Consider the following 27,134-nt stretch of genomic DNA (forward strand, 5'->3'; position numbering starts at 1 on the left):
ATCTGGTTTAACAAAAGGTGGGCCACCTGTTGAGGTGAAATGAAATGGCTTCTGTCATCCTCTGTGAGTGAACGAGTGGAGGAAAGGAGAGAAAGAGAAGATACGAGAGGATGGAAGGAGAGGTAGAGAAGCCAATGACGGACAGGTGAGTCTCACCTTAACCTTACTAACACTTAAAGTCGTAGTTTTAGAGGGGAACACAACATATCTGAATTCCCTTCAGCACGCGTCATTTTTCAAAACTCGTCACGGAAACGTCCTTCATCTTCGTCACTTAGAGAATACACTAATGCACAGAAAACGATTTGTGTACATAATTGTCACATCTGCAACACGTGTAAAGCCTAATCTAGATTTCAGTACAACAATCTTTTTTATTTGTCGTCTTTTTTCTTCATTTCTCTCTCTTTTTTTTTTTTTTTTACAAAACGTGACATTTTTCTTCTATTATTGTTCACGGTTAAACACGTGAAGTGCAATATAAGCCAAAAAAACAAAACAAAAACGAAAACGTCCTTCCCTGAATGCTTTTAAACGTCTTATGGGTGAAAGGAGACTGCGTTCCCGTCCAAGCCGTCAGGTAATCGCTCTGTTGGGAGATAGATGTGTAAAAATGACAGATAATCAAAGTGGACTGATCGTGTGTAAATGATAACGCGAGGAAACTCCTCACTTGTGTGTCTGAAGGTGTGCGAGCGGATAAGGGGGAACGATTTTAAAGTGCACGCCATCAGGATAAAAACGACGGAAAAGAGTCACGCATAAAAACAGTCAAATCCTCCTTCATCTGCCTCTCCACCTCGATAACTTATAACACGGTACAGTTTATTTACAGGTAGAGGTTGACAGAGACGGTTCCACTGAGATTACAGCGCTGTTTCAGAAAGACCCAGCAGAATATATGTGAACATACATCGCTATGTACAATCTCAACGCTTCTCACACACACACAGCGCTACACAACCTCCATCTCTTTCTTAGCTGACCTAGCTGAGATGCGTGTTTGCCACCAACTCTTTTTGCTGTACATAAACCTGGTACTGAAACACTGAGAAATTTTGTATATACATGATCTCAAACATCTAAAAACCCGGCATCCTGAGTTCAACAACTCAGACTTTTTTTGACCGCTTTTTATTTTTCATGGAATCTTACAAACAATAATAAAGCATACCCGTCCCATAAAGTTAACTAATTAATCTCTGAATTACACAGCCAGACAAAACAATAAATATAGCATAATGTGGCAGACCGCTGCTCTCGTAAATGCAGCCACACACTGCAGGCCGATACGAACACGTCTGTTTCCTGCACGCCTGGATCTCATTAGCACAGATAGATCTACATTTCCATCAACGACACTACGTTTACGGTCCACGCGTACGCAGAAAATTGAGGATGCGGAGCGGCGTCCGCGCTTCGAGCCCCGCCGATAGACACACGCATCTGGTGCGCAAGCGAGGGGACTGGTGTGAGGTTATGATACAACGAAAGATGGGTGTTTTTTGGCTGAATTGTGTTTAGCAATTGAATGAATGAGCACCTCCGTCTCACAGTTGACACACACACACGCGCACACACACACCACACCACACACCAAGCAAACTATGCTAATTTTTGCGCAGTTAGAAAAACAAAGATAAAGATTTTATGCTAAAGTTGTTACAACAGGAACGGGGGCGATTCTAAAGGCAGCTGCTCAAGCAGATAGTCAAAAAAACAGGAAAAGCAAGAGAGAAAGAGTCAGTCGAGAAGATAAATGGCAAATACAACCATTCATACAAAAACAAAACAAAACAAAAGAGAAATAGATCCAAAAAAAATAGAGATCGACAGGCTTGTCTATGCAACATAAGCAGTTGTTATGGCGTTTTGACAGAGCAGTGCCGCTGAACTCCGATCAGGTCGACGGTAAGGCCTGTGAAAGTTGATCTGAGATCCGGACGGCCTCTCTGAGCAGGGGCGAGGGATGTCAGAGATGCGACCAAAAGCCCTTCCGCCTCGTACATCTCTTCAGTCTCGTATACGTGAACACGTTTACACCTGGATTGGCAACTGTGTGTGTGTGAAGATCTAGTGCGTGTGTGATCATATATGCATATTTTATATAAATATATACACACACACCAGTAAATATGAGTGTGTCTGAGAGTGAGACAAGAGTGAGAGAGACAGGAAGAGAGAGAGAGACAGAGAGACAGGCGCATGCATGTGTCTAAGTGCGGACTGAGATTGGCTGCTGAAAGCAGGTGCCACTAGGGGTGTGTTTATGTCGGTGTGTGTGTGTGTGTGTATGTGCTGGTAAGAGAGCAGCTCTCTCGCACTCTCCTTCAGCGTTTATGTGACCCAGGTGTCCAGTCTCATGCGTTTCACATTGGCTGACTCCTGCTGCTCCGCTTGGGACGACTGCTCTCCGGAAGCTCGGAGGAGACCCAGGCCGGCCGAGTTGAAATCGGGAGGGCGCGGCTGCCCACCGTCGTCTCGATCGCTTCCATCATAAGAGCTGCCGTTACTGCTGATGCTGTCGACCGGAGAGCGGCCGGTGGGCTCCAAACGCTGCGTCCCACTGTGATACTGGGTCACAGTTAGGCCCGCTGCCCCGCCGGTGGAATTAGGGGTGCTGCGATCCCGGTTAGGAGACACCGGCTCGGATTTGATGCTGACATGGGGGTTAGTGTTAACCGTCAGAGTAGCTCCATGAGGGATCGTTCCCACGGGCCTATGGTAGAAGGAGAAAGAGAAGAAGAATCAACATCACTGATAAAGAGGGGACACCTGATGTCTTACAAAAACAAACATTTTAAATACGACAAACAGCAACGTTACCCACAACTTTATCATGTTTTGCACTACTTTTGTACAGCCACATTTTAGTATACAAAAAAATAATAGTACAATAAAGCAGCTATAAAATGCACAGAAGCCAGACAAGTTATCTCTGTCACTTAACTCCTGCTAGCCATGCAGTCACAACTTGGTCAGCCTCCTTTCACACATCACAACATGCCACATACACTCAACTGCAGTGAGTGTGTTTGTTTATGTGTGTGTGTAATTAGGCTGCAGCCAAACCTATGTATTTACAGTAGTGTATTATTTATGTTGGGATTACTCAAAGCTATTTCAGTGGTTTGCCAGGAGAGGAGAGGAGAGGAGAGGAGAGGAGAGGAGAGGAGAGGAGAGGAGAGGAGAGGAGAGGAGAGGAGAGGAGAGGAGAGGAGAGGAGAGGAGAGGAGAGGAGAGGAGAGGAGAGGAGGAAATGGAAATGGAAAGAAAAAGGAAACAACAGGAAAAGAAAATTAAAAGGAAAAGTGGAAAAGAAAAGGAAGTCAAAAGGAAAGGAAACAAAAGGGCAAAGAAAGAAAAAAGGAAATGGAAACTAAAAGGAAAAAGAAACACAAGTGAAAAGGAAGAGGAAAGGAAAATATGGGAAAAGGACAGGATATAGTGGAATAGGAAAGGAAACGGCATGGAAGAGGAAATTAAATTAAAAAGAAAATAAGAAGAGTAATCGAAATATTAAAGAAAATGGAAAAGGAGGGAAGCGATGAGATGGGAAGGGAAAATGAAAATAATAAGAAAAAAAAATCAAAAAACTAAAGGAAGAAAATGGAGAATGAAATTAAATGAAAAAGAATATAAGTAATCGAAAAAGGAAAGTAAATGGGAATGGAAAGAGAGGAGAGGAGAGGAGAGGAGAGGAGAGGAGAGGAGGAAAGGTAAGGTAAGGTAACGCAAGGTAAGAAAGGAAAGGGGAAAGAATTTGTAAAGGAATGGAAAAGAAAAGAAGGAAAGTGAAAAGGAAGTGGAAATGAAAGAAATGAATATGGAAAAGAAAAGAAAATGGAAAAGTAGCAGAGATCAGAAAGTGGGAAGAAAGGAAAGGCAGGAGAAAAGAAAGCGAAGTACAAATAAGTGGAACAGTAAACAAGAAGACAAAAAAAGCTAAATGTTTTTATTTAAAGAAAACAAATGTAAAAAGAGATAAAGAGAGAGGGTGAGAGGGTTGTGAAACAGAGAGTTTGGTCTTGTGGGCCTGTACAGGTTGATTGATGATGCTGCAGGTGCTGTTTCAGTATGTTCTAATGCAAAACAGAAAGAAAGGCCAACTCAGCAAATCACTGACAAAGACAAAGCCCAGCTTCCTACAGCCCAAGCAGCCAGAGACTGATAGAGAGAGAAAACCAAGAGAGAGCACGAAAGTTAGCGTCATTGACCGTAGAAAACGGCCACAAGTCAGACAACAAACAGAGACAGACGGAGAGAGGAAACGCCAGATACAGTACCAGCTGATCCCTTCCTCCCTGCCCAAGAGTAAGCTGCCCTGAGAGGTCACACTGCAGAGAGAGACACAGGCAAAACCCACTCTAGCATCTGCAATAATCAACGTCATGTCAAACACACACGAACATGTCAGCATTTACTCATCTACAACACTTCAGAGACAGACGGATGTCTATGGACAGTTAACATGGACTGTTTATTCAGCAGGAGAAAGAAAACCCAACTCAATGCTTGCTTCCAAAAACAGAAATAAATATCCCACCCTCATGCATAGCGGAAAGAGTGAGTCTTCACCCCAGTCTGGTCAGGAAAGGCCGGCACAAGGAAAAATGATTTGATGTCATGAGAACATAAGACAGGGTGGCGGAGCAGCGGGGAGCTCTCACGGCTCCATTAGCATTTATATTAGAATGAACAGGAAGTCTGGGCAACAGTGGGACGTAATGACAGTTTCTCAGGCATAACGAGAGAGAGAAATTCATTTGAAATTCACTGTATATTTGCAGAGAACGCAGCAGCTGCTGCCAAGAGAGTGGGAAGTCCTGATAAAGTTCAAGTGATATGAGGACACCGCATTACTGATCAATGAAATCAGCTCACGGCCGCACTGAAAACATGAAAATATTCTCAGTCCTGCTAAACCTAACACATACAGCATATTTGCATTCATATTTTCTTCTTTGAACTGAGAGTAGAGAGGACATCAAATATTAGATGAAATTAAAACTACTCTTACGCCCCCTTGAGGTCTATGAGAGAAGTTACAATTAAATTCACAGAAAAATGCAAGTTATGGAGGTAAAATTCCAAAATGAACATTAACATTATATAATAAAGTAAGGAATTAGCTAGGCTCTACAGAACGGCCAATAAGAATGATCAGTACAACTTTCAGTAAACGGGCTTTTAAAGTGGTAAAAATGCAGTTAAAGTGTGATGGAATCAAGTGTAACATTACTAATAATTTGTATGTGTTAAAAAACATTATTCTACAACTGATAACATTTCTAATCTAATTTCTATTGATTGTACTATGACCTGAATCAACAAAAGCTTTAATTTTTTTTTTTAATAACTTGGTAAACAAATACCACCTGTATCTTGGATACGCCATATTATTAGGTAATATCTTTACAATTCTCTTTGAAGCTATCTATACAAACAGATTCTTCATAGACTTATAATAGAAAAGAGTCTTATCTAGTAATACTGTGAAAAGCAGCAATTGCAATTGCAATTTTATTTTTATAAGCAGGGCTTAGCGATAGGTCAATTGTTAAAAAAAAAAAAAAAAAACACACAAATCAATCGTCATATACATTTATGTGCACATATAAAAATAATGTGCACATATCATATTAAAATGGCATTTACCAGAACGGGAATGTGAAAATAAGTCGTCTCCAGTGCCAATATGTGAATATAACTTATTGCTACTATAAATAAAATAAAACATATAGATTAGACATATAATGTTTAATATGATGCATTGCTGTTGATCAAATGATCAGCATTTTAAGCCTTGACCTGCTGTGTTAAACAGCCTGGTTTATATAATATGTGGTGCTTGAGGTGGTTCAGAGCAGGATCTGCTGGCATGATGAACGTGTGGCCGTGCAGCAGGTTACAAACGGACGGACGAATGAACCCCAGAGAGTCCTGACCCACTTGGGAGGACATGATGGAGATCTACTTTTAAATTCTAATCTGTCCTACTTTTAAATTCTAATCTCTACCTGCTCAGTTATCAGGGCACCAATGTGCTAGATTCATTAGAAAAATGCATTGTGTAAATCTGTTTGTCACGCTTAGGACACTAGACAATAAGCAATGAACAAGAAAAAGATAAAAAGACACAAAGTTGGATTTAATGAAGAGAGACTCAGATGATGAAATGGTCATCTGCGAGACGACGAAAGCGTGAACATTCTTCAGCACGGCCAGAGACGGTAACCATGACAACTAGGCCGTGGCAGGTGACAGACAGGACAGCGGTGCATAATAGGCCGACACAGAGGACCCACAGAATATGACTGGCTAACACAGAGAGCCCACGGTTTGACTGGCGGACACAGAGTGCCCGTGGGACCCCATTCACCTGAGATTAGCAGCTAGACCAGAGATGCAGTGAGCCATCTCTCCGTTCTGTTTGTCTGAGCCCCACATGCTGTAAACAAATGAGAGAAAGCACACAAACACACGGCAGGTTAGACCTGCTCCAGAAATCAGAAAATCTGTACACAGCATTAACAGAAGCGAACAGTCACGCTAATGAGAGCGTAGCGCAGCTCTAACCCCGCTGTTAGCAGGCATTAAAGGCAGGCAAGAACACCTCGATGTTCACCCCCCATAGGGAAGAAAAAGAGGAAAACGTCTGTGTGAGACCGAAAGAGAGTTATTTAGGTCAATCTCCAAAGGAGAATACGCAGGCTTTAGGTTGTGTGCTACCGATGATCGTTAGATCGTTCTTGTTCAAGCGACTGCTATGAGATCATGGCCTCTCCTATACTGCTGAAGGATATTGAAGAAAAAAACGGAGCAAATTCACAGCAAGGTAGATGTATGTGTCGTGCTAATAATGCAGCGTACAGCTGACCTGACCTTGGGCTATTATGTGATGCATAAAGAGAAAATAGGTAGCGCAGGCATTCAAGCTGTTCTGCCCTGTACATTTTATTCACATCCTGAACATGAAACATCATATTCAGGCCGCCCCTGTAACACAGTTTTGAGTTATAGAGCAGCAGAGACGTTCTCTCTATAGCTGATAGAGCAGAGAGACACAAAGTACAACTTGATTAAAGTGTTACGGTTCTATCTAGTGTGAATAAAATTGCAGATTAATATGTAATAACTCCCAACAGTTTACAGTGGACACGTGTCACAATGCAAGAGCTGACTACCTAGACGATAATGCCCAAAAATTCTGTCTAGGAAGGACACTAGTTTGTGCTAATGCAGTTTCTAAAAAAATATGTTAGCCTAATGCTAACACTTTACCTTAAGGTTTAATTCGTTATTCCATTAGGTATCATGAACAATTTTTTTTTTTTTTTTTTTTTTTACAGCATTTATCATCTAGATTAATGATAATTTAACTAAATTAATTTATACATCTTGCAATGTTGAAATGTATTAGTTTATGTAGAAATTAACAAAATACATTAAATGAATAAATGCTGTAAACATGCATTTTTCAGTCTCTTATGCTCACCAAAGCTGCCTTTATTTGATCAAAAATACAGTAAAAACAGCAATATTGTGAAGTATTATTACAATTTAAAATAACCGCTTTCTACTTGAAATATTTTAAAATGTAATTTATTCCTGTGATCGAAGCTGAATTTTCAGCATCATTACTCCGGTCTTCAGTATCACATGATCCTTCAGAAATCATTCTAATATGCTGCTAAACATAATTGAAATCAATGTTGAAAATGTTTTAAAAGATCAACATTAAATCTTTTGTAAAATTATAAACGTCTACCAATTTTGAACAATTGAATGCATTCTTGCTGAATAAAAGTAGGGTCAGTAAGATTTTAATAAACTTCTGAACTATAGGAGTATTTTACATTTTATTTCATATTATCTTTTGCATTAACTATGTTAACATATATATTTGATTGTAAAGTGTTGGCCACTAAACTTCTATCTAGTTAGATGTAGCTAAAGGTAAAACATCAAGACAATCGAAGAGTTTTAGCTGAAGACTAGAGGGGCGTATATCACTGAAACTTCTCTCCACTGTAGACAGGAAGTAGATGTGGTGCATGTGGCCTCACACTATGGACATGTGGTTAGAGAAGAACCAGGTGCACGTGTGAGTAAGTGAGAACAAGAGACAGAGTTTGTAAAAGGCATGAGACGTACACAAGATTACTGAGGGAGGCCAGAGTTAGCTGCTGTGGCTGTTGCTGCTGCTGTTGTTGCTGCTGCTGAGACTGTTGCTGGGATACGGATGGCTGCTGCTGTTGTTGCTGGGATACGGATGGCTGCTGTTGCCAAGTGGTCATGTTGCTTGGCAACAGTGCACCCGACGGCGTAAAGGCCTGGAGGGCTGTGAGATCTGCACTTGTTAGCTGGTACTCTGCATGAAAACAAAGAAGAACAATTAATGTATATTTATTTACTGAATTCTATTTATGGCCTCTGAGTCCTACAGTTGTGATAATATAACATCTATATTTAGTTATCGTTTCTTTTTATGCTCCAAATAAATTCCAGTGATAAATCTAGCCTCGAAAGAGAGGTAAGGAATAGGTGTGAAAGAATGAACGAGAGCAAGTAAAAGAGATAAATGGACCATGGCCTCTGCAAGCGTTAACTAAAGCATGGCCGTGTTTATTTCTCTCGAATCTGTGCTGGCCTGCAAAGTGACGGATGTCTAGGCTTCTCCCCATGATGTCACTCTCACCTGTGTTGTAGGCGGTTGGCATGGAGAATGGAGTCAGGAGGCTTGGCGTTGCCACGGAAACCACTGGTGTGGTAAGAGGCTGGGTCACTTGAGAGGCGCCTAATCGCTGAGCGTTCTGGAAAGCCAGAGAGAGAGAAAAACAGAGAGCGATAGAGTCAAAAGTACCAAGAGTTGACTTTCCGGGCAAGGAAAAGAAAGGACACAAACACCTCTGGAAGACTTGTGTATGTACACAATCTTCAAATTCCAGACACTTCTGAAGATTAAATAGTTTAGATCATCATAGGCCAGTTTTCACAGACAGGGTTTAGATTAAGCCAGGATTAGGTCTTAGTTCAATAAGGACATTTAAGTAGCTTTTATAAACGTGGCTTAGAAAAAAAAAAACATTACTGGTGTGCATCTTGAGACAAAACAATGGCACTGACATATTTTAAGATACGCCAGCGCAAGTTGCTTTCGGTTAAAACAGCTCAAACATACATTTTAGTCTGGGACTAGCTTAAACCTTGACTGTGAATCTGGGGGTTGTAGTACTAAAAGCCATCTTAAGAATAGTAATAATCAACCGGTCCATATAAACAACAACGTAAGCTCCACAACTTCAGACTGTCACTCTAAACATCTCTCTAGACCAGTGGTTCTCAATTCCAGTCCTCGGGACCCCTTGCTCTGCACATTTTGTATGTCTCTATTATCTGACACACTCAGTTCAGTTCATGGAGTCTCTCCTAATGAGCTGATGATCTGGTTCAGGTGTGTTAAATAAGGGAGACATACAAAATGTGCAGAGCAGCGGGTCCCGAGGACTGGAATTGAGAACCACTGCTCTAGACTCTCAGCTGAGTGTAAAACAGTAGCCGCGTTTACATGGACCCTAATAATCCGGTTGTAATCAGCACAGTCGGAATAAAAAAAGTCATATGTAACCACGTCAATCAGATTGAATTGGCCAAAACCGATTAAAATGTCATTCGGATTGTAGGGGTGGTTTAAACTTTTCTAATCCGATCGAGAGGACATTAGGAAAACTTGGAAAGCACTGCGTATGCGCAATGACGCAGAGATGGCGTAATGACGTATGAGATGCGGAGTGTCATAAATGACTGTTGAGTCATTTTAAAATTCTCCTTCCACTCATCGTCTGTGAAGTGGAGCAGGACAATGTCCCACCAGTCCTTGTTTTGGACACAAACGCACACATCAACCCGGTCACGTTATTCATGTAAACACTACGTTCGGATTCAATCAATCAACAACGAAACAAAAGGTGTCCATGTAAACGTAGCTACTGAGATAAATGTCCTACAACTCTGAAGAGCTCAACAATAAGGATGGTCAAGGGCCAGTCTGAAAGTGTTTCGGGTCAGTTGGATGATCTGTCAGAACATCTTTTGGTTTTGTATGATGTATTGAGCATCGTTGTGAACTCTGCTCATTTAATGATATATATATATGTGTGTGTGTGTGTGTGTGTGTGTGTGTGTAATCATATTATGTGGTGGGGCTGTTGAAAATGTTGGCTTGGGAATTAAAAATTCACCACACACACAAAAAGAAAATCCTCATTGTTGAGCCCTTATCTGAATCATGCAAGAAAAAAAAAAGAACAAAAAAAACACTTCACTACAAAACACAAGATAACAAAATGCAGACTTTGACTTCAGGGTAAACCAGCGTCAAACATTTACATTTAAACCCTTCTTAATTTTATAAGGGGATAAAGATAGAGGCCACTTTTACAGTCAACAGACTCCCATGATTCATGCACACACTCACAGATACAGATGCTGAGATGACTGAAACCCCCCAAAACTCAGATGGACATGCACTACACTTAATGTGTCATTGGACAACAATCATTAGAGGAAAAGACATCAAGAAGTGAAAGAAGGTGGGAGAGAGACAGACAGACAAATTGATCTTTGGAGTGAGGGCTTCTGCTCCGATGCGCTCCACGTTTGATCTAGTGTGTCTGACTCATGTGAAATCAACCCATGCATATGTGCATTTCGCCTTGAGTGTGTGTGTGCATTCATTTAAAACTGCACACAATAATCAGGCAGTCAGCCTGCAACTGAACAAACAGCACGCATTTAACTCCAATTCACTGACCGCAAATTAGATCATATATGAAAAACAGTGTTCTTCAATACAATAAAAAACTGTTTAACCAATACAATTTGATCAGTGAAAAATGCAGTGTATTAAAAATGGACAGAAAAGTACACGTTAAATACACAACATCCATAAATCATTCGTCAAACATTTGTTTGTGAAATAAGACCGTTCACAGCACAACAGTCAAAAGAATTGAGCTGTATTCACCTCACTCACCAACTCCAGCTCTTCATCTGTCTGCGAGGCCAGAAACAAATAGAAAACAGAGATTACAACTCCAACACACACACAAGCCCCGTTTTACACTTGGTTTCCATCTCGATACGAACACAACTGGCAGTAACCACTTCTGATCAGATTTCATGTGAAGGGTCTCAGACCTCATGACTGCATCTATTACTCACTACATCAGCATGATACTGCATGTTTATAGCACAATTATTGGAGGCATACTGTTACTTCCAAATATACTTTTTAAATGTTAAACTAATTGAAAAATTCACTAATAAAAAAATAAATAAAAAAACCATAATGATGATTATTTAAATAATCACTGCATGTTATGCACACACAATATATACAGTAGTGGTCAAATGCAATGTCCAGAGGGGATTTGTTTTAAATGACTATAATAAATATTAGGGAAGAACAAAACACTAAACTTGGTGAAGGTATTTATTATGTGACAAAATTATTTGGTAAAAAAAAGGGCAAACTACAGCTATAGGTTTTATTTTACCTATACAAAAAAAATGCATAGACAAGCAAAAAGCTCAAAGAGAAAAGCATACACCGACTACATCATAATCAGTTATAATTATTTCATTGGTTCCCTCTCTTGTTTTTGCAAGTGTTCATAATTTCTTTGTATGACAGCCTGGCCAAAAAAATAGGTCTGCTGCAAACTAATAAAACTAATAAAACAATCGACTCGAAGCACAACTACGCAATATGCTTACAAAGTCCAATTTTGAATAATATTTCGAAGATGTCATTTTTCCTAGGCTGGGCATCACTTTTGGCCACTACTCTGTGTGTATATTAGGGGTGTACCGGTACATGTATTCGTCCCGAACCGTACGGTACGGACGTCATGGCACGATACAGTCGCACGACGAATACATTCAGTCACAGGCGATCCACACTCCAATCCAGAAGGGGGCGCGCGCGACAATGCAGCGCTGTTTGCTACCAGTAAAAAGCGCAGAAGAAGAAGAGATGCTGATCATCGATATGTTTACATCTCTCAACAAGTGTTTCAACTGCGAAAAGATATCAATAAAACAGCTTGAGAATAATCTCCCACGTAGCATTACATTTACCCCAGGCATTTAGTGTCGACAGCAGGTTAGTTCGCTAGAGAAATTAACTCTAGAGAGAAGCATTTCGTATATATGCACTATATTAGCATATTCATTATATTTACTTAAATATATCCCCCTGGCCTGTAGTCAATAATTTGTATCCCTTAAAACTCATCTTTGATAACCAAAATTACATATTTAAGCAATTTTTCCTTGGAAAAAAAATCTTCATTCCTTGAAATAGTTTAAATGTAACTCTACACCCTTGCCTCATTAACAAGTTATGACAGCCACTGTCAATGATTATATTTCAAAAAATAAATTGGAGTAGAAAATTAACTTTATAATAAGATTTAGAAGTTAGAAGAAAACCTGCCTTATGTTCAATTTACATGTTTTTTTATTTTTTTATTTGAGTGTTCATTGTTATATCTAAAAATAAATAGCAACTGAATTTACTAATTTGAGCTCTGTTTTTAATTGTAACCTTTAATATTATAGTAATGTGTAATTAAGGGCTCCCTGTATAGTTTACAGCATTATCCAAGATAGATTTTTTTTTTTATCCTTAAGAAAATGTTAATCATAATTAAATTTATTTAAACACAGAGACATATTTGTAAAAAAAAAAAAAAAAAAAAACAGTTTAATAAAAAAAAGTTTAGTTGTTTAGTTTACTCCCCCCTGCTGTACCGAACCACAACTTAAAACCAAGGTACGTACCGAACCGCCATGTTTGTGTACCGTTACACCCCTAGTGTGTATATACATATCATATTTTTATTTATTTATCAGAAATAATATTATAATAAATATATATATAAAAATAAAATAAAAAAATACAATAAATAATAATAATAATAATAATAATAATAAATATATATATATATATATATATATATATATATATATATATATATATATATATATATATATATATATATATATATATATATATAAAAAAAAATGTGTCATCGCAATACACTACTAATTTGTAGATTTAAGGATTTTAAACTTTGCTGGTTTCAAGGAGCTTTTTTATATATATATATATATATATATATATATATATATATATATATATATATATATATACACACACATAAAAAAAAAAAAAAGCTCCTTGAAACCAGCAAAGTTTAAAATCCTTAAATCTACAAATTAGTAGTGTATTGCGATGACACATTTTCTTGTACTCGCACCTGTATTTAGTACTGCTCACTTGTGAACGCATCACAACACAAGGTGTCAACGAGGTCACACAAACACACACGCATGCACACACATACTGAAAGCAGACAGACAGACGTATATGAATCAGCTCAGTCAGACAGCTTTACTTTCCCTTCTCATGGTCCTAGTGAAAAATTCTTGTGTAGAATAACATTGAGAGCATTAGCCCTCATATATTTTCGTTATGCTGTAACATAGCTTCCAGATTTGATGATGTTTGACCCAACAAGTCTCCTGTAGAGCAATGTGGAAGTGCTCACCAGCTGCATGAGGCCCTTGCTGCTCTGAGAGGTGATGACCCGAAGGTCCGGTTTGCGACTGTTCACCATCTGAGTGCTGGGTGGAGGGGGAGATTTAGCCGGGACTACTTTCCCCATGCTGTTGCCGTTGGAGACTGAAAGGAGTCCTGGGGAGGCCCTGGCACTGACGTAACCATTGGCTACAGAACAAGAAAGAAAATGAGGAAAAGACAAGAAGAGAAATGTCAACGAAGAGATTTACAAATAAAGACCTTGGTTGCTTTCTTTCTCATCGACCCTAAGAAACACTTGTGCATTTTATGAAAACAAAATTAAGATACACGACTGTGGTCATATTTTCTGTAATTTGTATTGATGAAAAACGCAATAATTACCCACCAGGGAAAAAATAATCCTATTAGTGTCTCCCTCACCACGGCAGATGTGTTTTCCAACACTTTGTGCTGCAAACTAAATCCTCTGTTTTTTTGGGATTACAACTCTATTATGTTGTAATTGGAGGATTAATAATGACTGTTTTTTAGGTTGGAGAACTGCATTCCTTTATGGGAGGAAACGCACGCACAAGCAGACGCACACACGGAAGGGATTGGAGGGATCTAACTGACACTAGTTTATCCTGTTCCTCGACTTTCTTCTCAGCTTTGTTATTAAAATATTTTTGCTCTATTTTGTTTTATAATGTTGTAGCACTTGTAATGCTTGATCTAATCTGACTCAAGGGCAGTGTTTTCACAGGAAGGCAAAATATGTGTGTGGTTTCAGAGCATGGCTGAGAAAGAAAGAGAGAGAGAGAGAGAGAGAGAGAGAGAGAGACTGGGGGATTTTCCCAATGTTTTCCCACATTCTGGAACCGAATAACACTATTCTATAACACAATAACACAACTTGAACGTCACTCACTAGTGCTATGGCAACCCACTGATGTCTCAGCTGAACAGAAATATCTCAAATATTTATACTACAAATATTTTTAGCAATGCAAATTTAACTTGCAGCTGTAGGGGAGACAGGATTGGTTGGCGACAAGATTTTGATGGCACAGGTTACATTTCTGGGTCTTAATTGCTGATTCACGCTCACAGATTCTAAGACATCCCATAAAGACTAAAAAAAAAAATAAAAAAAAAATAAAGTATTTACATTTGAAAAAATATGAAAATACATGAAATGGGTTAATTAACTGAAAAAAGAAACCAGTTATATTCAGGTATAAGTCTGTGATCAATTATGAGTTCTGACAAACTTTATTTGTGAAAAGAGTGTAATCTGGTTTATAAAAATACCAATAATGATTATATAATGTATTTATATAAAACCAATCTGAATTAATCATAATTTCAGACAATAATTACATTAATTGTAAAAACAATATTATTTTTAGTTTATCATTTTAACACAGTCAACCAACCCCACAATCTGTGCCAACTGTGTTCAAACATTTTAAACTTTTATTTTACTTAAGAATGTTCTTTTTTTTTACATTGCTGGATCATCTTAATATTTTGAATAAAGTATGAAATCTCTGCCAATCAATCCCAGTATCCCCTACTGCTTCTAAAATGTGCTGTGTTGACGCTTTAAAAAACTAAACTAAATTAAAACACTAAATTAAAATAAAGTCTATCAAAAGTAGATGTCCTCAGTTTCTGAATGATTTTAAGAGTTTCAGACTGGAGAGACTTGCAGTTTGATATTTTATCCTATCTGAGCTCCGGTTACAGGGCAACAACAACTGCGTTTTGCTCTGCTAGACGTGTGTGTGTGTGTGTGTGTGTGAAAACAACCACCGCGTCAGCAGCTCTGAATGGAAAGAGATTGCAAAGGGAGCTGCAATTCCTTGGCAGCAGAGAAGAGACGTGCTCAGCTGTTCTCTGCCCCAGGAAACACAGCTTCAAGATCAGTCTGGTTTTTAGAGGGGGGCTGGGACAGAAACATGTGTATAAACACACTTGTTTATGATCTATGAACTTGGGTCAGAGAGTATAATGGTAAATACAGTAGATATAAGTGTGTATATGTGAGTGTGCTGTGTTAGTAAATAAGTGTGTTGGTTGTAAGCCCCGGCCTCTGTTAATCTCCACTTCAAAGGTCTGACTGCCTTTTTCTTTTCGTCTCTGTCCATGTCTCTCTCGCTCTCTGTCCCTCTCTCTCATGGGAATGGTAGGAATGCTACATGACGTCAATGCTGACATTCCCAGAGCAACAGCTGAGAATTGAGGGAAGGGAGGGGAAATGGACAGAGAGAGAGAGAGAGAGAGAGAGAGAAGGATTGGTAATGGACAAGGAAAAGCAGCATGGTAAGAGCTGAGAAAGTTTCTTAAATTAAAAAAATTATGTTAATAATCTTTTTGTTTAATTTTAACAGCCTTTCATGCTTGGTCAAATTTAGGTTTAAGTTTAAAAGCTGGCCTAACGCTTTAAAAAAAGTTAAGTCTAAAAAAAGAAAGAAAAAAAAGGGCATGGAATACTAAATGTGCCATTTTGTGGAATGTGCCAATGAATACACACACAACCTCCAAGAAAACATGGAAGTTATTCTTTTTAAGTGACTCCACAAAGGCCTTCAGCCTCTTTACTGATTAAATGTTCACATTTTAAATGCCCACTTAAAATGTCCATGAGACTTCATGTGCTCTCTGAAGATCAGAGGCAGGAGAACCAACAGCTGTCAGGGACTGTCAGGGAGGAGAGAAGGGAGTGTGACAGAGGGGGAGGGGAAGGGACGGAGCGTGCTGGTTTAAGCTGGGTATTCAGACTGTCATGTGTGAGATATGAAGAACAGCTGAGAGGGAAAGAGGATGGGAAGACAAGTATTCAGGAGCACAGAAACAGAAAAGAGAAAAAAGCAAACGATAACAAAGGGAAATGGAAAGACGGAGTAGGAAAATTGACACGCATGGTGTTGACCCATAGCATTTATGTCACTCGTGCCCCATGGTCCCATGAGGGTGTTTACAGGCATGCTTGGAGAACAGAGTGTGAGCTTCAGCTGTCACGCGCGAACAGGTGTGTGAGTGTATGGTGGATGTCCGATAGTCTCTCTGATCACCCGCTTTCAGATTTTTGTGTCCGGACAACCTTCATGGAGCTGCTGTCATTCTCATAATCACAGTCAGATCAGATCATATCTTATCGGATGAGACTGAAAACCCTCGTTCCACTCTGCAGGTCTTAAGCGTGCCCTTCAATTTTAAGCAGTTTGACTCAGACTGATGCATTATTCAGGTGAAAATGAAGAGGTTTTATTGGGGCCGTCTGGTTGGTAGGAAGGAAAACTTACCCACAGGGCTTGGGCATGCTCCATTTGAATGGTTGAGGTCACCTCCCAGAAGGGCACCTGGAAAAAAGACAGAATAGCTTACAGGAAGGCTGAAATCTACAGACTACAGACTCTCTTTGTATTTTGGACCAAATGTAAGGAAATGCATTTGACCCCAAACTTTTGAACGATATAGGTGTATATATTGTACATGCTATTATACAATTGCCCATGTGCACTTTTAAACACCATCTCATGTATGTTGCAAAAGCTGCGCCTACCACCATTCCTGCCTTGTGGCAATTAAAGCTTCCATTCCATTCTAAAATGATTCGATCGAGCATTTTCCTTCCTAACGGTGATTACTTGTTACGTCAGTAATCCTTTGAGTTTTCAAGGGTGCATCAGAACACATTAGCGTTTACACCACATATTCGATATGCATCAAAATGAGATGCATTGAACCTTGTTAACAACTGCATCTCTCGAGATGATGATCCCAGGTTTAAAACGGCTTTTATCTGATGCTAAAACAAGCTGATACTGAAATACTGAACAGAAAACTTCACAGAATGGGCTGAAGTGAGATTGCATGCCGTAGGGATGTATAAATATTAAAAGTCTGGCCAAAACAAAGGTGATAATTATTTTTATGTTCTGGCTGATAACCGAGAAATGGCTGGTGCTACAATCACAGTTACAGTTACAAAATACAAAAACACTACAATAAGGTTTTATTTATTAATGCTGGTGGATGCATTAAAGCAATACACACAACAGGTCCATTATAGGGGTCATTCATTGAGAAATAAAATTTTTGAAATATAAGAGGCCATTGTACTATAAAAATATCCTGCAAGTATCAGAACTTCCTTGTTTGTTCAAAAACATTTTTTATTGAAACCAAGCTGCCAAAACGACTCATTTTGGATTTTGACACATTATGACGTCGATCGCTACTTTCTGACATACACCATGCATATCAAGTAAGGCTAATGTTGGCAGTGGGAACGCAAGCCAGATCAGGGTTTACCATCCCGAATCGTACTGTACTGTCCTGTACCGCTCGGTGGAAACGAGGCATTAATGTAACTAAATGAAAGTGAAAGTGGCATGTAGAGGCCAAGTATGGTATCATACCAATATATTGCGCAAGCATTAATAAAAAGTGATCAGTACACTATGTAACCACTCCAGAGCAGATTAGATGATGGTTTGACAGACACTTTTAAGGATAAATCAGTGGTGTGTCTGAGTAACAGCTGCTGCGGGTAATCCGACACCCACAGGCAAACATTATAAGCACATGTACACAACATGAGTTACTATTTCCTCCTTCCTGCTTTGCTTACGGGTAGTCGGCACCATTGATCTTTTACCTGCGCTGGCAGGTCTCTGTGGCAGGACTGGAGACACCGTGTTCCTCTGGAGCTGCGGTTGCTGTGGCGACAGCAGGCGCGGGTCTGTGAGAGTGGAGGTGACGAAGGAAGTGGTGACGAGGCTGCTGGGATTGCTGAATGGCAGAGGGCTCTGATTGGACACCGGTACTGTGACTGGCATGGAGAAAGTGGGTGGTGGCACTGTGGACTGAGAAAGCACAGATAGAGAGGGAAACAGTTAGTGGCTTTACTTCGCACACCTGCATGTACATCAAGACAACACACAAACGGACACACACTGATTTTAATAGCATGCAGTGACTTGTGCAAACATCTCCAAAGCAGAGCATGTGAAGCTACGAGGTGCAGAGTTAATTTTGTAAGACTTAAAAACTGCGCGAATGGTCCAGACTGGAAACGAAAGGAACAGGAAAAAAGCTTCGCTCCACTTCCATACAGATTTCTCTGAATCATCCAGCATTTATAGTTACTGTAAATGTGAACACTATTCGCTTATTACGTCATGATGTAAGGAATATTGTTTCCGGGTCCAAGCCTCTACTCGTTTCAGATGAGAATTCAATTTCAGCAGCAGTTTATGAGCACATTTTATCCATACCACACATTCAAGCTAAGATTCTGAAAACTCACGGTGTACACACTACAGTCTCCAGGCATCCCGGACACTAGTATTTTAATGATTCATAAAAAATTAACAGTCTGGCCATCTGAGATTTCAGTATGGAGATATTAGCACCATTTCTTGTTTGCTTTTGGCATCTGATAGAGCATTAGGATCTGTTTTGTTTTGTACCCCAGCATTATACCCAATTTTAGTCTGCAACAGTTGTCCTTAAACTGATAATATGGCTCTGGGGAATATCTCAGCGCACAGGGTAGGCTCAGGTGTTTCAAACAAGGGGCATGTGGCCGTGACAACTCCTGAGTCAGCCGATCTTCGTTCTCGTGCTTTCTGAAGCGCAATTAGCCAGCTTCGGCACTCAGCGTGGACTCAAACTGTCCAGATGCTCAGATGGAGACCCATTTTCCCATGATCCTCAGCAAAACCAGGGCCTCTAAAATTAGAATGTGGGCCACACTAGGCCTCCTGTGTTCTGAGTGGGACCCAGTTTGATAGTCTGGCTGTTTCTCTGTCCTTCTCCCTTTCTTCTGTCGCCTCTCTGTCTGAGCGTCGGCAGAAAAATGTAGTTTGAAGTACGATGATTATAGTCCCTAAGAGTGAGAACGGGGTTTTGACCTCCATATTTGGATGTTAACAATAAATGGCCGGTATTACAATTCTGTGGTAACACTTTACAATAAGGTTCCATTAGTTAACATTGGTTAATGCATAAACTCGTTAGTTAATACAAATACAACTGTTCATTGTTAGTTAATGTAAGCTCAGGTCCATTAAATAATATTAACAGACACAACTTTTGATTTTAATAATGTATTAGTAAATGCTGAAATGAATCAGGATTAATAAATGCGTTAGAGCTATTTTTCATTGTTAGTTCATGTTGACTAATGTTAACAAATAGAATTTCATTGTAAAGTGTTAGCAATTCAATACTATTTTACCTAATAAAAAAAAAAAAAGTAAAACACTAAGGCCCGGTTTCACAGACAGGGCTTAGACTAAGCCAGGATTAGACCATAGATCAATTAGGACATTTAAGTAATTTTTATAAACATGCTTAGAAAAAAACATTACCGATGTGCATCTTAAGACTAAAAAGGCACTGATATATTTTTAAGATCAGTCAGTGCAAGTTTATTTCAGTGGAAACAGCTCAGACTTACATTTTAGTCTAGGACTAGTCTTAAGCCCTGTCTGTGAAACCAGGGGTAAATGTATTAAATCAGCCATTTTTAAACATTGGGTAACACAAATTCATAATGTACAGTATGATAATATAATATACAGTTGTGTATTTTATATTTGCTAAAGATTACATTTAACAGTGTAATTAAATAATTAGTATTTTTTAACAGTGTAATTAAATAATTAGTCTTTTTTAACAGTGTAATTAAATAATTAGTATTTTTTGAAGATTAACTTTAAGTGAGAGTTAGATGATAGCAAATGTAATTTAAATTAAAAAAAACAAAAAACAGGAAATGTCCAGCACAATTAATATCCAATATCAACCAATACTGAATAAATTAAAATATCTGTAAAATCACAGTGAGGTTTTGACCTCCGACAGCTTTGTTCTATATAAGAGTATGGGCCTGCATCTGCTATAAAAACTGTTATTTTCGAAGAAATTACTTGTAATGAGAATCTAGTGATGCCAAAGCTATTTTAAAAGGAATATTCCAGGGTAAATACATTTCTAGAGGGAGTAACCCATGTAGCATAGCACGCTACTCACTAAGCCTGTGGACGAAACAGCAACTAAGTTCCAGCACTGCACGCAGGCCAGGCAGGGTGAAGGGAGGGCAGGGCAGAGTAGAGTCAGTGTGAGGCGAGCAGCTGGTTTTAAAATTTGGTTTTAAACCTAACACACGTCATCTGAACATATACACCAAAATCTAGTGTGTGCTAGTCTCTAATTTCTCAGCCAGAAAGTGCAATCTTACACATCTGAATGTGCCTTCAACAACTGAAGATAAATACAACAGACTGAAGATAATATCGGTCTAGACACACAGAGAGGCGATAGACAACTGTGACTGGAATGACACTTGGTACTGAAAAACAGTCTGTGTGACGTCGAGAAAGAGCGTGACCAGTGAAGTGAGAAAGACTGACTGGTTTGGGAAACAAGTTGGCAATTATATTAACATGAAGTCCTATTGGATTGGAGCTTACTGCAGATCACAGTGCACATGAGGAATGATCTTTCAGGGGCAATTTATACTCAGTAGATTTAATTGGGGTCTTATAATCCAACCAAATCCGATCAAAAACTTTAGGCTGCATTTACACCGGCACAAAAAAAATCTGATGTTTTTAAATCGCATTTGACACAGATCGGAATTCGCGGCACACGTGAAAACACAAAATTTAAGCAGGTAATTCACACTGACAATCTCACTCTTTAATAATGAATACAAATTCATTTAAATGAATGTGATCTTATCACGCTACTTTATTTCACTTCAGAAATCTAGATGTAACATCTAAATAACCAAAATCAACTGATATATACTACCGTTCAAAAGTTTGGAGATGGTAAGAATTCAAAAGAATGTTTATAAAAGAATTCTCTTATGCTCACCAAGGCTGCATTAATTTGAACAAAAATACAGTAAAAAAAGTAGTATTAGAAAATATTATTACAATTTAAAATAACTGTTTCTATTTGAATTATTCCTTAACTGTGATGACAAGTCTCCAGTCTCACATTACTCCAGTCTTCAGTGTCACATGATCCTTCAGAAATCATTCTAACACACTGATTTGGTGCTCAAGAAACATTTATTATTTCTATCAATGTTGAAAACAGCTGTGCTGTTAATATTTCAGTAGAACCATGATGCATTTTTTCAGGATTCTTCAATGAATAAATTCAAAAGAAAAGCATTTAGTTGAAATAGAAACCTTTTGAACAATAGAATGCATCCTTGTAAATTAAATTATTAATTTCTTTAAAAAAATATCCTGCTGACCCCAAACTTTTGAATGGTAAAGTATATCCAGCATAAACCAATACAAAATGAATAATAATAAAAATCACTGATATTACTCCAAGTTGATATTAAAACCATTACCAGAAAATAAAGCTACCGTTTCTACTTAACGTTTCTTCAAAAAACAAACAACAACAACCTAAAGTAAATTTCCTTCTCACAATCCAGCTTTATCCACTGCAGGTTGCCAGACAGTTAGTGTCAGACCGTTAGTTGTGAATATCTAAAAACTCATTACAGACTGATCATTTTCCGGCCTGTTAAGTAGAGCTCGTAGTACACATGCTGCTGGGTGTCCCTAGCGAGAGGGATTAAGGTTTTAGCTTTGCTTCCTCGGGCGCTCATGCTGGGATTATGTGGCAGAGAAAGAGCGAGGTGCTGGATGATTCTCTTTGTGCTCCGGGTGGGGAATGGTGCACTGGGAGGAGAGCGGGATGGGTGCAAGAGAGAGGAAAACTGCCCCTTCGTCAGGCGACAAAACTCTTTTCCAGTTATTTCTCATTTCCAGACCCATTAGCATTAAAGAGGAAAGAGAACGCTAGTTACTACACTAATTCGTCTTTGCTGCCCACATCATGTTGAATCATGTTCAACATGTAAATGATATCAAACTTGGTCCCACGATTTATTGAGATAGCGAGCAGCACGTTCTTTTTCTTGTTTTTGTACCTCCTGAGAAGAGATTTCTCATGCAGGTCTCATGCATAAAGCATTTCTGACAGTGACTTAATGAAAATTATCTTCACTGACGCCTTAAACGGGACCCAGATGAGTCAGAAGTCTATTCCTGGCAAATGCGATACAAGCATCAGTCATCGCAGAAAACACGAAACAACAGCACACAGAATCAAGAGAGCTATAAATCACAAGCGCATTTGAAAAAGTGGATTGTGAGGATCAAAGGGATGCGGCCCACACTCGTCCTCTCGCCCCCGACTGCCCTCTCCTTGCCCAAGCACACACATTCAGAGGGGATTGAGGGGTGGTAGGAGGGGAATGGGGTGAGAGATGGTTGCTAGGTGCTCTGTGAGTTGGTTGCCGGGCCGACAGCAGGCTGTGTGAGTTGGTTGCCGGGGCCTACAGCAGGCCTCTTCACACGGGTACTCACTGAAAGCCTATAGCTCTGCATCATTTTATCAAACTCCTCGTCTATCTTTTTGTACTTCTCCTCTGTGCGAGGCGTGAGGGAGAACGGCTCCTCGGGGTCTGGGCTCTCCGAATCCCGGTGCTCTTTCTTGTTCAGAGCCTTGGTTTATTTCCAAACGAGGACAGGAGAGAGACAGAGGGGAAGAAAGAGAAGGAGGGAGGTTAGAACGACAAGGTAAAGAGGAATACTCACTCCGTAGCGTTTGAAGAGGATGTCCAGCTCCTCGCTCTTGCGGAATTTGTCCTCCTGTAACGGACTTTGGTCGATCGAATCGTCCCCGTCCGGCTCTGGACTGTTGCAACCGTTAAAGCCTTTCTTTCTCAACGTCTTAAAGCATTCGGAGAAGAAAGGGAGAGGAGCACATTTCACACTTAGAAACACAAAATGTCAATCAGAGAGAAGCAGTGATTTTTTAAACCAATAGAGTAACATGCGACACATAAACCAAGAACACTGTACATCGGCAAAATGTTTGATGAGAGTGTGAAGAGGATAAATTCAATTTTACACCATGACTTGGAAAAAGATGAAACTGCATAGCCCATTTGACAACTGTGTGCTGGAAATAAGATGAGGCTGAAAAAGAGAGAAACTCAGTTTATCGGTTTCAGCCTGAAAACAGCCTCTCTCTCTCTCTCTCTCTTTTTTTTTTTTGAGAAGATTTTCCAAACAAGATTTTCTCTAAGTAGCTTTGATGGGGGGTATCGAGGCTGAACAGAAAACAGTTTTCAGCACTGCTTTCTTCCTGCTCACAGAGGTCACAGTGACATAAAAGATGCGCAAAAGAAAATATAGCATAAAACAAACTGACCCAGTGGAATCCAGATCAACACTTTTAATTGGACAACTAACACTTACACTACAATTATGTATTATATAATGATTTGATTTTTTTATGTTTTGAAAGAAGTCTATTTTGCGAAAATACAATAAAAACTGTAATATTGTAAAACATTTTTTATGTAATTTATTCCTGTGTTGGCAAAGCTGAATTTTCAGCATCATTACTCCAGTCTTCAGTGTCACATGATCCTTCAGAAATCATTCTAATATGCTGATTTGGCTCTCAAGAAACATTTATTATTATTATCAATGTTACAAACATATGTGCTGCTTAATATTTTTGTGGAAACCTTGATTCTTTGATGAATAGAAAGTTCAAACTAAATTCTACTCATTACTGATCCCAAACATTTGAAACATAGTGTACATAATAAAATTAATTCTATTATATATAATATACACAATTTAGAATTATAGTATATTATATTTTTTAACCTAGTAAATTAATTAGAATGAACTAAAATGCCAGTGGTGAAGCCTAGGGTGTTGTCAGGCTTTTGTTGTGCAGTTGCTAAGGTGTTCTGAGTTGATTTTAGTAGGTTTGTTTAGGAATAGGGGCTGGTTGAAATCCCTATCCCCAAGTATAAGGAATAGCGATTAGCCTTAGCAAGTGCTGCTAAAAATATATAGACTTCGGTGAAGATTTGATGAAAGATCGAGTGGAAAAAAATTAATCCCAAGCCTTTAAATTAGCTGTATCGTTCATAGCATAACACTCTCTCTCGCACATACACACACACACACACACACAGTGAGGAGTGGGTCAGCTGATCAGCTTGTCTCTGAGTCGGCTCCATCTGTTCACCTGTCCCTGTATTTCTCTGCCTGCTGTCTCTCCTTTATGGGGCGGGTGCTTGTTTGTGTTGCCAAGGGAAGATTCCCCTGCAGAGCTCCACTGCCTCTGACTGGCTAACCTCGTTCAGTAGTGCTCCTCCCCCTGAAACGCCTTCCTTCCCTCTCCCCGTACGGTCCCTCTCTCGAGCTTACCCTTCCTGTCTTTACATTATTTAATCTACGTTAGCCCTCGACCTTCACTTTCTCTCTTCTTTCATCTCATTTCCACTCCTTTCTGATGGTTTTCGATGGTTTTTCACACTATGTCTTTGTGTCTCTTCTCTAATCCAATAATGCTCTCATTCTTCCACGACTTATCGAGCTGACTCATTCCTGTCCTCTATTCTCCTCCTCTCTCCATCCCATATTGTCTTTTCAAACTCCCACTTCCTATGTGGGATGTTAGCAAACATTTGAGAGGGACCACAGTAAAAGTTTAAGAATCTGCGATTGAAAAACACATTTATCAGAAAATGTACGGCCCTGCACTATTAAAAACCTTTATCATCCATTGAACCTTTTCTTCACAAAAGGTTCTTTACAGTGAAAAACAGGTTCATCATTATTAAAATGTTCTTCACAATAAGACAAAAAGGTTATTTTAAGAGCTTTTCATTGACAGGTTCTTTGGGGAACCAAAAATGCTTCTTCTATGACGCTGAAGCAAAAAAACAACAACTATTTTTATATTATATACAATGTACATAACTCTCTCTGTACGGAAGTGCACGCTGATGTCCAACACAGGCAGAATGTAATGTCACCTTCCATTTGCAGTGTGTAAAGCAGAGAAGGCTGCAACCCCCTCCCTCCCTTGAGAACGCGCTTAAAGCCTCGGCTTCGCCGCAGCCTGCCGGCTTACACTCACGATAGCGTCCAGATACACCCATCTGACAGATTAGTGGCCCCTCTGAACTCTCCACTTCTCCTCGTCATCCCTTCATCCCCATTCCTCCTTTAAAGGCAGTGTGTCTGCCATTATCAGGCGAGTCTGACTGTAACTCATACATGAGGCTAATGGAATCATTTTAGCAGCTGATCTTGGCTGATAACCCACGGCTCATCCCACTGCGGAGGCGGATCTGAGAGAATAGGATGAAGTACATCATCTCAATATCGAAGGGGGCTTAGCCGATGTCCAGCACACACAGATTTCTCATCTCTTACAGACAGAGGTTAAAAGTTCACAGTCATTTCATCTCGACCATTTAAATGGCAATGGTCGCACTTGAAAGGAACTGCTGATATCAGGGATGTCAAAAGTGCCGGCACGTACTTCAGTATCAAGTCGATACTTAAATTAAATTTCAGTTCTTTCTGTAGTATTGGTACCATAGACTACTCAATTCAATTCTTTAAAAGCTGTCTGGTCATTGGTGGTTATTTCTGAATGCTCATAAATGTGCCCTTCTTAGTCAAAATGCCAGCTTGGCATGGCATCAATGTAAACACAGCAGATTTTTCTTAACTGAATGTAAACAGATGAGAGAAAAAAAAAAATCTTTGCAGGGTAAATAAAAGCCGAATAAACACGCCATTGTCTGTGATGTAATTTATACTAATTAAACAGCAATGCATATAATAAAAGTAGAACGCCACTCATTGTGCTTACTTTGTTTATTTGTTCTGTATTACTGTTTACTTGTATAATTACTTAACTTTAAAACTCTAATTAATTAAAACTTTTAAATGCACTTAATTGATAAATGTTAAGGCTAGATTTCATTGTTTTAATTTAATTTGTTAATAATTATAACAATATTTAATTCTAATTAAAAATAAAGCACTGTTTAATAGCCTATTATCTTTTTGTTATGTTCCCAAAATTACCATTGAGAATTCTGAAATTTGCACGGGTATTATGGTGACAAAACTAGCCAAAATTATAACTTTTTCCAGCTTTTTCCATGTCAATCAACAATCAGAGATGCTAGGCCTTCTGTAACACAGACCAGTCCCTAAAAACCCAATATATTAGTCCCCCTGACCTGTTTGAATCTTCATTTGGAGCTTTTCTTAGAAAGATATATGCAAGTGGTTCATTTGATTAATTATACTGTATATAATGTAATTGTTTACATTTTTTGATTGACAGTAGAAATCTAGGAAAAGATTGCTTAAACACAACATGAAACAAAATGTGCAAGGCACTAAAGGAAAAGATTCACCAAAAGTTCATGGTACATAATATGAAAAAGAGCTGCATGTATTCAAAATTTCTCGTAAGTAAGTCCTTTTTTTACAGGTAACCTTGTCTGTCAAGTTACAATAAGGAGAAAAGAAAAACTCAGCAATGTGCTGAGTTGTGACACTGAAATAAATTTTCTTTTCATTGAAAATCTAATTTCTGCATTTCAAATGTTTTCATAGGACTTAGGACAAATAGTCATATGGACTACTTTAATGGT

The 27,134-nt window shown here is 39.0% G+C and overlaps 1 protein-coding gene across 20 annotated transcripts in view; it reads right to left on the minus strand.

Moving 5' to 3' along the window:
• Positions 1-423: 423 nt before the first annotated feature.
• The window catches only part of mef2d (myocyte enhancer factor 2d), a 53,426-nt gene continuing 26,715 nt past the window's right edge, over positions 424-27,134 (minus strand). For 2 of the 20 annotated variants that reach the window (XM_084384593.1, XM_084384604.1), the window contains exons 4-13: positions 23,011-23,148; positions 18,261-18,468; positions 16,903-16,959; positions 13,620-13,798; positions 11,029-11,059; positions 8,702-8,824; positions 8,158-8,374; positions 6,383-6,451; positions 4,287-4,337; positions 430-2,719 (exon numbers count right to left, since the gene is read on the minus strand). In XM_084384593.1, the coding sequence (XP_084240719.1) occupies positions 2,338-2,719; positions 4,287-4,337; positions 6,383-6,451; positions 8,158-8,374; positions 8,702-8,824; positions 11,029-11,059; positions 13,620-13,798; positions 16,903-16,959; positions 18,261-18,468; positions 23,011-23,148 (1,455 nt within the window). In that variant the 3' untranslated portion in view covers positions 430-2,337. Of the gene's footprint in view, positions 2,720-4,286; positions 4,338-6,382; positions 6,452-8,157; positions 8,375-8,701; positions 8,825-11,028; positions 11,060-13,619; positions 13,799-16,902; positions 16,960-18,260; positions 18,469-23,010; positions 23,149-23,241; positions 23,377-27,134 lie in introns of all 20 variants that reach the window. The other 18 variants (XM_084384599.1, XM_084384600.1, XM_084384601.1 and 15 more) reach the window with 16 other exon arrangements.

Source organism: Rutilus rutilus (genome assembly GCF_951802725.1).
Source record: "Rutilus rutilus genome assembly, chromosome: 17".
Taxonomy (NCBI): domain Eukaryota; kingdom Metazoa; phylum Chordata; class Actinopteri; order Cypriniformes; family Leuciscidae; genus Rutilus; species Rutilus rutilus.